The 14324-nt window shown below is 46.8% G+C and overlaps 1 protein-coding gene across 1 annotated transcript in view; it reads left to right on the top strand.

The window, feature by feature from the left end:
- LOC119655492 (gustatory receptor for sugar taste 43a) overlaps positions 1–14324 on the top strand; it is a 115176-nt gene that overhangs the window by 45770 nt on the left and 55082 nt on the right. The window contains exons 8-9 of the mRNA XM_038061394.1: positions 9052–9136; positions 9279–9471. Coding sequence (XP_037917322.1) covers positions 9052–9136; positions 9279–9471 — 278 coding nt within the window. The remainder of the gene's footprint in view (positions 1–9051; positions 9137–9278; positions 9472–14324) is intronic.

Raw genomic sequence — 14324 nt, 5'->3', positions numbered from 1 at the left:
AGAGCAATAGGGATTGATTCCAGTCAACCCATAAGGGAACGCCGACGCCAAATACTCGAGGAGGGCGATCAGATCCGAGTCTATAAAGACTCCTTTGCAATGAATTATCATCGGAGGTTATCTGGTACCATAGGAACCGGGATAGTTTTTTGGGATCATACGGTCCAAAAGAATTCCTGGGGAGTATGTTTTCGGGCCAGTTATTTGCGGTTGGCAAGATGCGCTTTTCCAGCTCGTTGCTCTCGTGTTCCCTTTATTGCAATCCAATTCAACCCCCGCTAGGTCTTCCACGCAACTCCCGCAACGATACGCCGTCGGACTATTAACTGAATACCTCCCCGTTGTCAGGGAATTAGTCTGGAATCGTTTGTCGCACTACTTCGGGCTAGTCTTCCCGTAGAGCAGAACAGACTGCACCGCACTTATTACAAGACGTCGCTTAGGACCATATGACTTTCAATGCTACTATTAGCCGACTTGACGCCGAAACTCCAGCTCCGGTTTTGTCCGCTCCGGATTTGATTTATTCGAAAACGTCAATCCAAGGTAGTTAACCTTAGATTTTGAGTTGAATGTCGATCCGACGATCGGTATGGGACGCAGGGCCGGGATTCCCTTTCAGGTCAGAATGACTGCTCCGTTTTTTAGTAGTGCAAGGTTGAAATCATAAACAACCATGCATCCAGTTATCCATTTACTTTGTGTCTGTTCCACAGTGGATCCGGAAACAATTACCGCGACATCCGATTTCCATATCCGACCAGGCGCGACTCTTCTGGCATGTTGAACCTTAGCAGACGATCATAGGAAACTTTACGTAGTTTCGGCAATAAGATGGATCCTGTAATACCTCCTCCATGATCTCGATCCACCTTTATTCCTCTGTCGTCTCTCAGAGAATTACTCAATATCCGCAAGAGATATCTCGGCACATGGATAGTATTGTTTAGTGTGCGTAGAATGTCTTCCCATCTTATGGAATTAAAGGCATTTCCGACGTCAAGCCTTACGAAGAGCACCACCCGTTTAGCTTGGCGACAGTGTGCCTTCGCTCGATGATCTGCATCCATGACAGCATCAACTGTGTATCTCTCTGCTCTGAAGTTGAACTACTATAAATAAGTCTTCGGCAGCATGTATCGCTTCTGTAAGTCTACTCCTGATGAACTTTTCGAGTGCTATCCCGGCTGTGTCGTGCATCCAGAGTAGTCGGTATGCAAACAGCAGCTCACCGTCGCCCTTCTCTTTCCTGATCAGCCTAAGCCTTGCCATTTTTCAGCGGGAAAGAAAAATGCCCTCTTTCAGGAACCCAACCGTTGGGTTTGGCTGAGATCGGAGCACCAGTTTGTAAATCTCTGCTTGGATAATATCGGGTCCTGCCGCGTTTTTGTTTTTTTCAACCCTTTTACAGAGAAAAGTGGGCGATCCTCAGGTTTTCTAACGCTATTGTCATCATCCAGTGACGGATGCGCAGGAAATAGGGCCTCCGTAATGCTGTTCATCTGCTTGGCTTTAAATGAAAAGGGTTTCCGTAGAGCCCCGACTTTTCGGGTTACCAGTTCAAAACCGAGTCCCCTCCTATCCCCATTCACGTCGGCAACTATCATATGTCCTGTCAGCAGTGAAGTTTGCTTCTTTTAATCGTACTACCGAGTCTCCTTTTGCCTTTTCCGATCATTTGAATGCTCTGTCAAGCGGCAGTTTCCTCCATTTACCAATATATAGAAGGTTTGATGTAGTTATGTTCCCTTGCCGATAAGTCCTCCACAGTCAGCCAGCATTCCACCAGCGACACTATTGATTCCCATGTGGAGGCTACGTTGGAAATATTTTTTTTGTAGTCTGGACGTCAGAAAGTCAGGATGGATCTGATATCTAAAACTACCAGCCCCGTTCTAGCTGCAATTTCGTGAGTCCATTTCCATCTGAAGTTTGGGTGAGGCAATCCTTATTGAAGGGCCCTGGTATTGAAGTACGACGACGATAACCCTGAGGTGGATGTCGCCTCGATGGTACTCTTCACCAATTAGCACTAGCTCAGCTTTTATCTCTGCAGTGAACTGCGCCAGCAACTCATGAGTGGTTGAAATTCGGTGCATATTGATCTGTATAATGAAGGTCATGATAATCGCGCTCTAGCCCTTTGCAATTTCCCTCAAAACAAGTTCTCCTTTAAAACTTCCCCACTGCCCCTGCACATGCTACCCTCCTGTCAGGTCCTCGGCAGGCCGCAGACATGTGCCTATAACCTAAGTGCCAGTAGCACTTGGTGAGTTTTTCGCTTTAAGAATTTAGAGAGGTAATATCAATCTGGGGTTGGTTACTTCTTGACATTCTCGCTTGGTGGATGTAGAAGATTACATCCATCTTTTCTATTAGACAGTTATGAACACGGATTTTGAGAGGGTAGGCGGGTTTTATGCTAAAAACCAGAGGCGTCTCTCGTCGCTCCTAGTAGTCCTTTGATCGCCTTACAGAACGAATGAACCTGATTTGATTAGAATTACACCACCCTTCGTTTCTGAATGCAAGACACTTTTACTTCACTATTTTTGGGTTTGATTTTATAACGGGTCTCGTCGAGAACTTCTGCTAAGATCTTGTCTTCCATCGGTTAAGTTCTCCTTCGTCTTCCCACCTTTTCTTTAGTGCTTTACCATTAGTGCCCGCCATAACTGTAGGGAATTAAAGACACTTCTGGCGGGGCGTACAGTTGCCTCTTTTTCTTCTTCACCTTCTTTTTTTGAGTGCTGGAAGGTACCTGGGTGAATTCTCCTTTAGATACATCGTTATCTTTTCGTTTCCTCCGCAGTTTGCTCTGCATCGGACTATCTGTTTGGAGATTACAATGCCTTCAGGAAGGGGTCATTCACTGTTGTTTTTGGGTAAAAGAAAATGTCATCCAGGAGTGCCTCCAGCTTCATAGCTTTCACGTTCTTTGTAACGTTTTTCTGGAGGAAGGTTGTAGACCGCATGCACTTCACAGTTTGACTTGGGGTTTTGATTTCCGCCTAGCTTATCTCTGTTGCCTCTGGTTTCCTGGAGAATCTACTCTACGTTGCTGAGCTTCTTTATCATGATAAAGTAGGTAACCATCAAAGGAAAATACTTTGACATAATGGTCGACTCGAAGATGGGCTTCTTCGAGTAGATTTGTAGCGCCCCAGTTGGAATGTCTGCAATAGGTCGGTTATTGGGCCATGTCGGAGGCTCCGTATCTAATAGACGTCATCTTCTAATAAAGTGAAGTGCTTAGCGCAGGTTCAACGACGGGTATCTTTGCAAGCAGTGTCCACCATTGTTTTGGAGCCAGCAGTTTTGGTGATAGTAGAAGTAATTCCGATTGGTCTACTCATCCCGGAGCGGAGATTTATATACCACGGAAAAGACGAAGAGGACAAGGAATCGTTCTTTAGGAAAAGGCTCGCAATTTAGGCCCATTGCGACAAAGAGGGGGGGGGGGGGGGGGGGGGCAGACAGATGACAAATCATCAGAGGTGTGCCCCAGCGGTTTAGCAAAGAGACGGTGGGATTCTGTAAAGGGGAGGGGGACGTCTGCCCAATTTTCTTCTTCTATATATGGATTTGTATTGTCAACGTTTGTTCATTGGAGGGGTCAGCAACTTTCGAGTGCCTTGATTGCGGCCATGCTGCAGAGTTAGGGCACATGAAACCTTTCTAGCCGGTTAATCTCTTGTAGAAGAGACAGTAGACAAGCTCATCGGAAATGAACACATATTATAAATGCATGGTAAGGACGATATTGTGCGATGGGTCGCACTCTCTGAACGGTGGGTTAACTCACAAACTTTCCCTCAGGGGTCGTCAACGATCCTTAATGGGTCGCTTACGATACGGGAGTGGCGTGCCCGAGCAAGTAGTTCTCACCCCCTAGCTGGCATAATACCTGTGTCCTAGGTAGTTACCTCGAGAAAGCTTCCCTCCCTTGCACACGATGTGCTGGTAAACTATTTAAATGGCGAATAAAAACAAACCAAACGAGAAGATAGTGAAAGTGGAGAGTGAGCTGGTTGCGTTTATTCGCAGCACGAAAATTTGTCGCTCGCCCCAGCGACCAGCGAAGGACGCAGCAAGGGCTGAAACACCCGACGGGATATCGGGATGTGCAAACAGAGAGAAGGACTCGCAAAGTAATGCGGCACCTGCAATGGAGACAGGAACTTGGACCATACCACACCGATTTCATATTATAGGCGGACATGGAGAGTAAGACAAAATACGCGGGAAGCAGAAACAACCACGCCTCTTGACGAGAACACTACGGGTGCCAAACGGATCGCAGACAGCCCATTGCAGAGCGAACTGGGGAAGGAACGAAAGGAGGAAGGGACATCCGAAGGAGACTTCACTCAGGTATTCTCCAGGGCTCGAAAGAAGAAGGCGAGGAGGAACAAGAGACAGCAACACGTCGCACCATCAGAAAAACCTCTTCCTAAAATTAAGGCGGACACGAAGGGCGGAGTACCAAAAGAAAAGGTGGGCAGACGAAGGAGGACTAGAAAGCCAGTTCTGCTTATTAAGCCGACGGAAGGCAAGACTTTTGCGGAAGTCCTCACTGAAATCCGTTACAAGATCAAATCCAAAGATAGCTAGCAGAAGTGTCGTCCATTCGTAAAGCGAAGGTGGTGGAGTCCTAGTCGAACTAGCTCCGAAGACAATAAATAAAGTTACGGGAGAAAACGCTTTGGTTTACAGCCTGGTACCCACGTGTTCTGTGGAAATCCGAGGCCTTAACTTCCTCACAGAAAAGAACAAGGCAAAAGAAGCCATCAAACGCGAATGTCCGGAGGTAATCAATGCCCTCATCGGTATGACCTCTGCGAACTCCCGGGGCCAAAAAATCGCTGTGGTGGCAGTTGCTGAGCAATTCGAAGGAATCTTCTAAATAGCGGGAAAATAAGAATTGGTTGGGTAGTGTGTAGGATACGAATCCGGTCCGCCTCAACCAAATGTTATCGATGTTTGGATTATGGGTACACATCTGCAACCTCTCGGGAAACTGACAGAAGGGCAACATGCCGTAAATGCGGTCAGGCAGGTCATAAAGCGAACACCTGCAATGAAAAGGAAAGCTGCGTCCTATACAGGGACCGTTGCGGGACTGATGAGAACGTTGCGCACACTGCTGGCTTGGGGCGGTGTCTGGTCTTCAGAGCAGAATTGGAAAGAGCTAGGACTCGGTCAACATGATTTGCATCCTGCAAATCAACATGCACCGGAGTGCAACCGCTCACGAGTTGCTAGCGCAGTTTGCTTCGGAGACCAAAACTTATTTAGCACTTAGCAGTGAGCAGTACCAAAACAAGGACCCAGTTTCATGGCACCCTGACATATCAGGTACCGCAGTCATCTGGGTTCGCGGCGGCACCCTCTTTAGAGTTCTTACCCAAGGCCGAGGGGACGGCTTTGTCTGGATTCGGTGTTCAGGGATAATATTTTTCAATGTTTATCTTACACCGAATGAGAGGATGCGGAACTTTCGACAGGCAGGCAGGCTTGATGCTTTGGAGGAGGCTGTCTTAGGCATAGAAGGGCGGATCCTGGTCGGGGGTGACTTCAATGCTATAGCACTTGAATGAGGCATTCCTCACATAGACTCTAGAGGGAGGCGAATTCTGAAAATGCCGGCGAGAATAGGACTGGTAGTTCTAAACACCAGATTCATCCCAACGTTCCGACGACCCAGAAGGGCACCGAGACGTGGCAAACCTTCTATGTATTGGTGGACAGCGGAAATGAGTGTCACAGGCTCCGCTGCTCAACACAACGTCTAAGCGACCGGGAGGAGGCATGTAGCATAGTGACGGAGACAAATCAGTCAAAAGGAGGCAACGCAGCACAATAAACAAGAGTAAAGCTCGCTGCTGGCAGGATCTGTTCGACAAGGTGAAAGGGGATCCGTGGAGACCCGATTATAAACTGGTAACCCAAGAAGTTGGGGCTCTGCGGAAACCGTGTTCATTTAAGGCTGAGGAGATGGACTGCACTATAGAGGTGCTATTCCTTGCGCACCCCGTATGGGATGAAGACGCCGGCGCGGAGAGCGCAGAAGACTGTCCACTTTTCTCTATTAAAGAGTTGGAATAGGCAGTCCTCTCTATGAAAAGCAAGAAGGCGCCAGGAACCGATGGTATTCCGAGTGGCCCCGAGTGGCCGTCTTCATACCACTCGCTATGTATGCTTGACACTACTGGGAAAATGCTCGAAAAACTCATCAGAAATAGACTCGCTGAAGTGATACGCGCTGTCTCCACGGCAGTTCGATTTCAGAGCAGGCCCATCCACAGTTGATGCTGTCATGCAAGTCGTGGATGCCTTTCGATGAGGGAGGCACATAGCCGCCGAACTCATCGGTGCTCCTCGTAACGCGTGACGTCAGAAACGCCTTTAATTCCGTAAGATGGAAAGACATTCTAGGCACAATAGACAATACTTTCCACGTGCCAAACTATTTCTTACGGATATTGAGTTTCTATCTGAGGAACCGCTCCCTGTTCTATGAAACACTAGAGGGTCAGAGGAGGATGGAAGTCACGTCGGGGGTAGCACAGACCCCTGGAACGCTACCTATGATAGTCTACTTAAATTTGACATGGCGGAAGAGTCGCGTCTCGTCGGTTATGCAGATGATGTCGCGGAGCTTATTACTGGACGCACAGCTTCTTGCTGGACGAACAGGCGCAAAGCAGAGTCGGCATATTGATGCGACAGGTAAACGGATGGATGGTCGATAATCAAGTCGAAACCAGCGGTAAAATACCTTGGGCTGACTTTTGATTCAAACATGAGCTTTTTTGAGTAGATCAAGGCAGCAGCGAACAAGGCTACAGCTGGAGTTTCGGCCCTGCGTCTAGCAGCCGACGTCTCCTGATGAGTTCAACGCAGTCTGTCTTTCTCTACGGTGCAGAGGTATGGGCTGACGCTCTTGGCAAGGAGGTACATCGTAAGCGCCTTGCGCAGGTACAGAGACGGGGACCTTGCGGGTGGCGTCTGCGTACCGCACTGTCTCTGAACTGGCCGTGATGCGTTTACGCACAGAGTGTTGGACTCCCGCAACAGCACGCTGGCGGACTACCAACTAAACACCTCCCCGTCATCAGAGAACTAGCCTGGAACCGTTTGACACATTACTTCGGGCTAGCCCTCCCGCTCTCCCGGCTTTGGGAGCCTTCAAGTCAGGGAATTCCTTTCACCAACGGGAGGGGAGGGGAGGAAGGGAGTTGTTAGTTCAGGGAACCCCTTACCGTCCGATCCCTCTGCCGGTCGAGTTCAATCTTCTTCGTAGTAAGAAGAGCCCGAACATAATGCGCAATACGATTCCAGCTGCCAGCGCTCTTCAGCATCTCTCTGACAATGTTGAACTGGCCGTGATGGTGATCGCGGAAGTGATCCCCGTTGCCCTTCTTGCTAAGGAGCGTAAAGCTATATACAAGCGCAAGAGAGATGAGCCAAGGGAGGTGGTTGCTTGTGAAGAACGACAACGCACCTAGGCAACTCTCTTGGCAAAATGAAACTAGAGGCAGATGGACTGCGTGGCTCATCGGCAACTTAGGTGCCTGGCTGAATCGGAAGTATGGTGAGACTGACTATTTCCTTACCCAATTTTTAAGTGGGCATCGAGGTTTTCAGTCTTACCTGCACAAGGTTGGAAAGGCACGATTTCCGGATTGTGTGTTTTGCAATGGAGTTGTGGATGACGTCCATCACACTTTTTTTTCTTGTGGAAGGTAGGATGGGGTTTATCACCACCTCTATTCAAACACATGGGTTCCCTCTCCTGACAACCTTGTGGGAGAGATGCTGAGGAGTGCTGTCAGGTGGAGTCGTGTTGCCCATTACGTTCAGGTCCTTCTCGTTGCTAAGAAGATAGAGCTCGACCGGAGGAGGACCCGGATGGCAGGGGGATTCTTGAACTGGCAGTTCCCTTCGTTCTGTCCCTTCCCGTTGGTGAAAGGAATTCCCTGATTTGAAGGCTCCGCAAGGCGGGAGAGTCTGGGGACTAGCCCGAAGTAATGTAATAAACGGTTTTAGACTAGCTCTCTGACGATGGGGAGGTGTTTAGTTGGTAGTCCGACGACGTACCGAACCGGGAGTCCAACACTGTGTGCGTAAATGCATCCACCTACTCTACCCAAAAAAAAACTCACAAACTTACACTTGATATTATAGTGTAGATCGAATCAATCAATGCAATTTTTCAGAGGATACGATGCCTGCTATTGGTATCTTCGGTACCGCTTTGGATTAGATTGATTATGTACCCTTGCTTGGCTTCAGATTCCAAGTCTAGAAAGTAATGCTGAACGATGCGCTTAAAGTGAAGGTAACTCCTAAGAATGCAGTAGGGGATAGATCAGACAAGAAATGTCGGACGTATTTTTAATTCCACATCAATCAATCAATCAATCAATCAGATTGCAATAGTCAGGTCCATTGAGGAGGCGGTGATGTTTTTTAGTGGATTATATATGAAAATCGAACCGAGTGCAGCGAGATTGAGCGGCTGAGGCTCTACTCCCTCAGCCATCGGACCATCAGGTTTTGTTTGATAACTTTAAATAGAATAATTGGCTCGCCATTGTTTGGGTTTACAGTACTCCAGTATCGCTACTATCCAGTACTGTAAAATGGAAAAGCAGACCATGAGGTATGAAGCAGCAAATTAGCCCTTCCATTTGATACCCCGGATGACTATGTTACGATGGAAAAGAATCTTCCTTGTTTCAACGAATGCAACAAAGAAGCAGGCATAAGATTAAATCGTATATCATAGTGGGTTGCAAAGCCTTAAAAATGAAGGACAAGTTGCAGTACTCATCTGGTTGAAAAAGTTTGCGGAAACCATGGGGTCATATCGTATAATCTGTCTTGACATCCCATCCCTTACTTGAAAGTTGATTCTGAAAAGTAACTAACAACTTTGAAAAATTAATCATATATGCTAAATCCACTTGTGTGCATTATTTTCACCTACTCAACAGATTGCATCCAAATTGCATCCTTATAACTCGTTATAAAATTTGTTTCCAGGATATTCAACAACAAAGCATAACACACTCGAGAGATTAGCATACACACATGAATCTCTGGGAAAGGCGATGAATGCCGTTTCAGGGTAATTAATTACATTAAAATCCTCTTCATCTACATGTGTACTTACTTACATTTAATTAATTACAATTGTTATCTCTGCGATGTGTCCTTGGAATCCTTATGATATGAAAGTTTGTATTTTCTCGTTGCCGGTAAAAATCCAGAGCCTTCGGTTTTGCGGTTCTGCTCATGTTGGTATCATGCCTCCTGCATCTGGTCGCCACCGCATATTTTCTGTTTTTGGAAGTGCTCGTGAAAGGAAACGCGATGGTATCTTGGCTACAGGCCCTCTGGCTATTGTTCCACATATCGCGATTGCTGCTAATCGTTGAACCATGTCATATAACAAGCGCTGAGGTAAGTGACAGAGAGTGAATTGTTGTTTTTTGGAGAGGGTGTTTTGATTTTGTTACAGGATTTGCTTTACCTTTTAATTTAAGATGCATAATCTGGCCCTGGTTTGTTAGGAAAGGACATTTTTACGAAAACAACACTTCCCTTAATATACTATAAAATTTCATTGTCAATCTAAAATCTGATCCTTAATAGTTTACCCTTAATCTAATATAATCAGCACCCCGAGGGCTTTCCGAGACACTAGCACTTCTTCTCTACTGTTCTGCGCCAAGTGCTCTTGGGCCGACCTACTCGTCGACCAACTTGGAAGAATGGGTTCCTTAGCGTAGCTAGCATCGCATCGCATCGCCCTTCCTTAATATGTGACCTATCCACTGCCAGTATCACGTTCTGATAACAAAGCGTACGAGTGCCTGGCCCGTGCACCCACTAAGTTTTTCGTCTATAATGGTGTCAGGATGCGGATGGGAGGGGAGCGGGAAGGGTCTTGGGATTAGAAGCTGGAGTGGCACCAATGATGAAAGTGTCTATAAAATTGGAATTGGGAGTAGTTACCCGTGCAGAGGACTAATTTACCTTGGGGATCAAAGAGGTGGTTTTGAAATTAAGAGCAATCGAAGGAACAGATGATAAGTACTTGGTGAGAAAGTTTAGGGCATGGCGGGTAGAACCGCGTCGACGCGGGGAGAAGATCTGGTTCGAGATGTATTTGGACCGGTCTTCTTTTTTGAAGGTGTTGCATTAGTGAGCGTCACCGTGTTTGTTCAATTAGGGCAACAGAAGGTGGTACTCCAGTAATGAGACAAGGACCCATTCAGGAGGAGCTCGTCAATTCTAAGCCCTCCGCCAATGTCGAAAAAAACGTTAGAGAAAAAAAAAAAGGGGAGGTCAATAAAAGTATCAAATGAGTAATTCCGGCTCATAGAGAACAGAGCCCTAATCCGGAATTGAAAAGTTGCGATGTCCAAATTTGTCAAAGACAAGCACAACATGGTCCAAGACACAAAAGATATGGTAAGAGTTATGAGAGCCCCTTATAACAGATTGGGGGATGAAACATGAGATGTTTTAAGTGCCCCATGTTTGGATATTAATCGAAGGTATGCCAGGGAGTGCAAAAACGATCCCAAATGGCTATGGTGCGAAGCAAAGGAGAAACGGGAGAGCTGGCATATTGCTGGAAGTGGTAAAGTGAATTCGAGGAAATGTTTCGCGATCTTGCTCTCGATGCGAGGGGATGAACTCCAAAGGTGATTACCGCTGACTTCAACGTGTGAGACTTTGAGTGTGGTAGCAGAGAAACAAATACAAGGAGCGCAGTCTATTAGAGGCTTTTGGGTAGTTAGATATAGTTCTGGCCAACGAATATATTGCAAACACTTTTCGGAAATGAGGGTCACCTTCAATCGCTGACCTGACCTTTGTCAGCTCCGCATTTGCTCGCGGTATGTTCTGGTGGTCAGCGAGAGCTACACTCACAGCGATCAGTAAGCAATCATCTTTGGTTTATGGGGGAGTCACTGGGCGAAGAAACATTACACCGGAAACCGAGAAAACTGTTAGACTGGTCTGCGAAAGATTTGGATGAGCAGGTTAGTTCCACCTAGTATAGCAGGCGCCTCTACAGAAAGAGGCCTCCATCATAATACATTGTCAAGACATGTCGTACATGTCTAGGAGATGAACATTCGCTACTGGAAGACGCAGCTACTGGTGGAATAATGAACTGGCCAGCCTTTAATCAGCTTGCCACCGGCCCGGACGAACGGTTCAGAGGGTGGTAGGTAGAATCACTTACAGGCTAAAAGAGAATGTCTATGAAGAAGCTTGCAAAACCATCAAGCTAGCCACCCAAAGGAGCAAGAGGGAACATTTAATGGGGTTTGATCGGAGACGGACGTAAACCCTTGAGGTGGTGCCTGTAGAATAGTGATGGAACGATTCAGAGGCAGTTCATCTCTGCAGATGACGTGGCCTACCCTCTTGTTAGCAATCATCCAGTAGTTACTCCGCTAGTAAGGGACAGCGCTGACAGCCTTCAGCGACCTCTGAATGTCACGGCTATGCGGTCAGCCATCAGAGAGGAGCTGTTGGAGATCTGCGGTAGAATAGTCAACAGTAAACCAAAGACCTGAACCTATTAACCTTGAAATCCAGACCGGATATATTTACTAAGTTGTTCGAAGCGTGCATGTCCCAGGGCTTATTTTCTGCAGCATGGAAGCGGCAAAAGTCGGTACAGCCGCCTAAGGCTGGTAAACCTCGAGGTCAATCATCTTGCTACAGGCCCATATGCTGGGGAAATGCAAATGCGAGTTATCTACTATAGATTGCTACCGTTTGTCGAGAGCTAAGCAGGCATTTCAGATCGATAGTACGGGTTTCGAAGATGCAATTCATGAGAAGGGTAGTATCAACAAATATGGCATGGTGGTGACCCCAGATTTTGAAAAATGCATTGAATTCGGCCAATTGGAACTAAATACGGAAAGTTATTCTCATTCGAAGCAATCGGTGTTGTTAAGGGTTGGCTAGAGCGTTCTGATCGGACACTGTTTGCGCAAAGCATCCACTGCAAGAATGGTCCTGGCTAGGATGACGCCGAACATGGGAGGGGCACGTGATACTTCCACCTTATTTATAGCTAGGATGGTGGGTTCGATCTTGTTCTACGCTACCCCAGTTTGGAGAAAGTTATTGCAGATCTCAGTTAGCTCTCATAAACTGGGCTTCAACAGAAGGAACTTTAAAGGTGTGCTCTGCCTTCAGGGCTGTCTCAGGTAATGCAGCGTTCCTCAGCTCGAGAATGATGTCGATTGATATCCGATCTCTCCTTTATTGCAGACGAAGAAAGCGGAAAAGGAAAGATTTGTGAATAGATGGCAAGAGGGTTGAGAACGCTCGGGAAAGGGTTGGTGGACATGCAGGCTCATTCCTGCCATCAAGGAGTGGTTGGACAGACGGCACATTGACATTAATAATAATAATATCCCCACGGAGTACGGAGAATATCGCCAGTACTTGTATAGGTTTAAACTGGATACCTCACCTGATTGTCCAAACTGAAATGGAATTCCCCGAGGACCCAGAACACGTATTCTTCCACTATCCAAAATTTGTGGAAGAGTGGAAGAACCTGGAGAAAACTCTAGGAGAGATACTGCTACCAGAGAACATGATGCAGAGTGCTAACATGTCAGAAGAACTGGGATGGGACCATGATCGCATACATCCAGAACAAACTGCGAAAGGAAGAGAAAACGAGAAAAGCGTGGTTACATAAGTCGCTTAGAGAGAAAAGGTGACCAAGCTAGAGTGAGCTGACTCCCTCCCGTGATATAACACCTTATGGTGGTTCCAAATGACATGAGGGGAGTCGAGAGTGGTTTTTGGTGGGCATAAATCCCACACGCTGGCGTGTCCAAGTCAGTGTCTTGAAGATTTCCACCCCCTCAAAAAACAAGATAGGAGACGTCTTCAACAAATGGGATGGGATTGTTGCGGATTTTGAGGGGCAGAGTAGAGATATCCCCCTACATTTTCGGCGTTAAGCGGGTGTTTCCGGGGAACAGGAAGGTTTCGCATTTCTGGGGATTTAGATATAGTTTCCACTGAGCTTCGAGATAGGCTGTGAGCTATCGGGGTTTAGAGGGTTTTGGCCTTCCTTTTGAATCGGGACAATGTGAGTAGTCTGTCAGTCGGCGGGAAAGTGTGCATTGTAGAGGCAATGGTTGATGAATGAGAATAGGATGACGGAAGGCGCATTTCTTGAGGGCGATAGATGGTGTTTTTTCGAATCCTAACGATGATTTGGTGATTGATTTTATTGGTATAGCCATTGACAAAATGGATGGGTGGAATGTTTTCCTAGAGTTCAGGGTCAGGGAGTGGTGGCGAGAAAGGGCTCATGCTGGTTTGTGGTGGTATAGAAGAAGAGATAGAGGGTTGATCGATGTGTTTAAAGGAAGTGATCTGCTACGGTGTCCGCTTTCTCGGCGGGGAGATGCCTTGAGGAAGGATGACACCATGTTGGAATGTTTTCTCTAGGCGGGGACAGTGTTGATGAGGCCGCTATGGAGGTGGTTGGTGTAAAGGGCTTAAATCCTTTCGCGGATTAACCTATCTAGGGACTGGATTTCACTTAGAAGGTGTAAGGATTGCGGAGAATGTCTGTTTCTAAATAATCTCCGCGGGAAGGTTCTCTTAATTTGATATTTTCCAGGATAACTTTGGAAAGGGAGATCAGATTTGGGCAAGTGAGGGGACGAGCCGAGATCAGTTCGTCATATATTTGCTGAATCGCTTCAGTCTATTGTAAGGTCAATGGTATATTTGGATTCCATTCCATTTATGTGTTTCCAGGCAGCTTTCAGGAAGTCAGAGACTTATGGCAAGATTATGCATCGTGGCCGCTATATCTGGTACGGTGCCAAGGAAAGGAAAAATGTTGGCGTTTGGGATGACCGTAATATTACCGCTGAAGAGGAAATATCCGTTGAAGTTAGGGAGGGCTGGACTGAAGCGCCACAGATTAATGCAGGAGTTGAATTGTTGATGAATTGGTGGAGGAACGTTGCGTTCGATCTAATTATGGGGGCCCAGGGTTTGTCGAATATGAGGGGTTGGGATGGTCAGAAGGATTCAATTTTTTGCAGGAGGAGGAGTTTAGGGTGATGTAAATAGAATTGAAAGTGTTGGGAAGTAGGAAAAGTTGGGAGGTAGGAAAAGCTGCGAGGACAGGAATTTCTCGGAAAAGGAAATAGCCGTGTTACAGCAGATATTGTGGTCTTGGGGTTGGCTTGAAATTGGGAAAACTGGAGTCGTATCTATAGCCCAACCTGGTTTCACAGGGG

This window comes from Hermetia illucens, chromosome 4, assembly GCF_905115235.1.
Source record: "Hermetia illucens chromosome 4, iHerIll2.2.curated.20191125, whole genome shotgun sequence".
In the NCBI taxonomy this organism is placed as follows: Eukaryota; Metazoa; Arthropoda; class Insecta; order Diptera; family Stratiomyidae; genus Hermetia; species Hermetia illucens.
The sequence above is the reverse complement of the archived record's forward strand: the minus strand, read 5'-3'. Positions and strand labels throughout refer to the sequence as shown.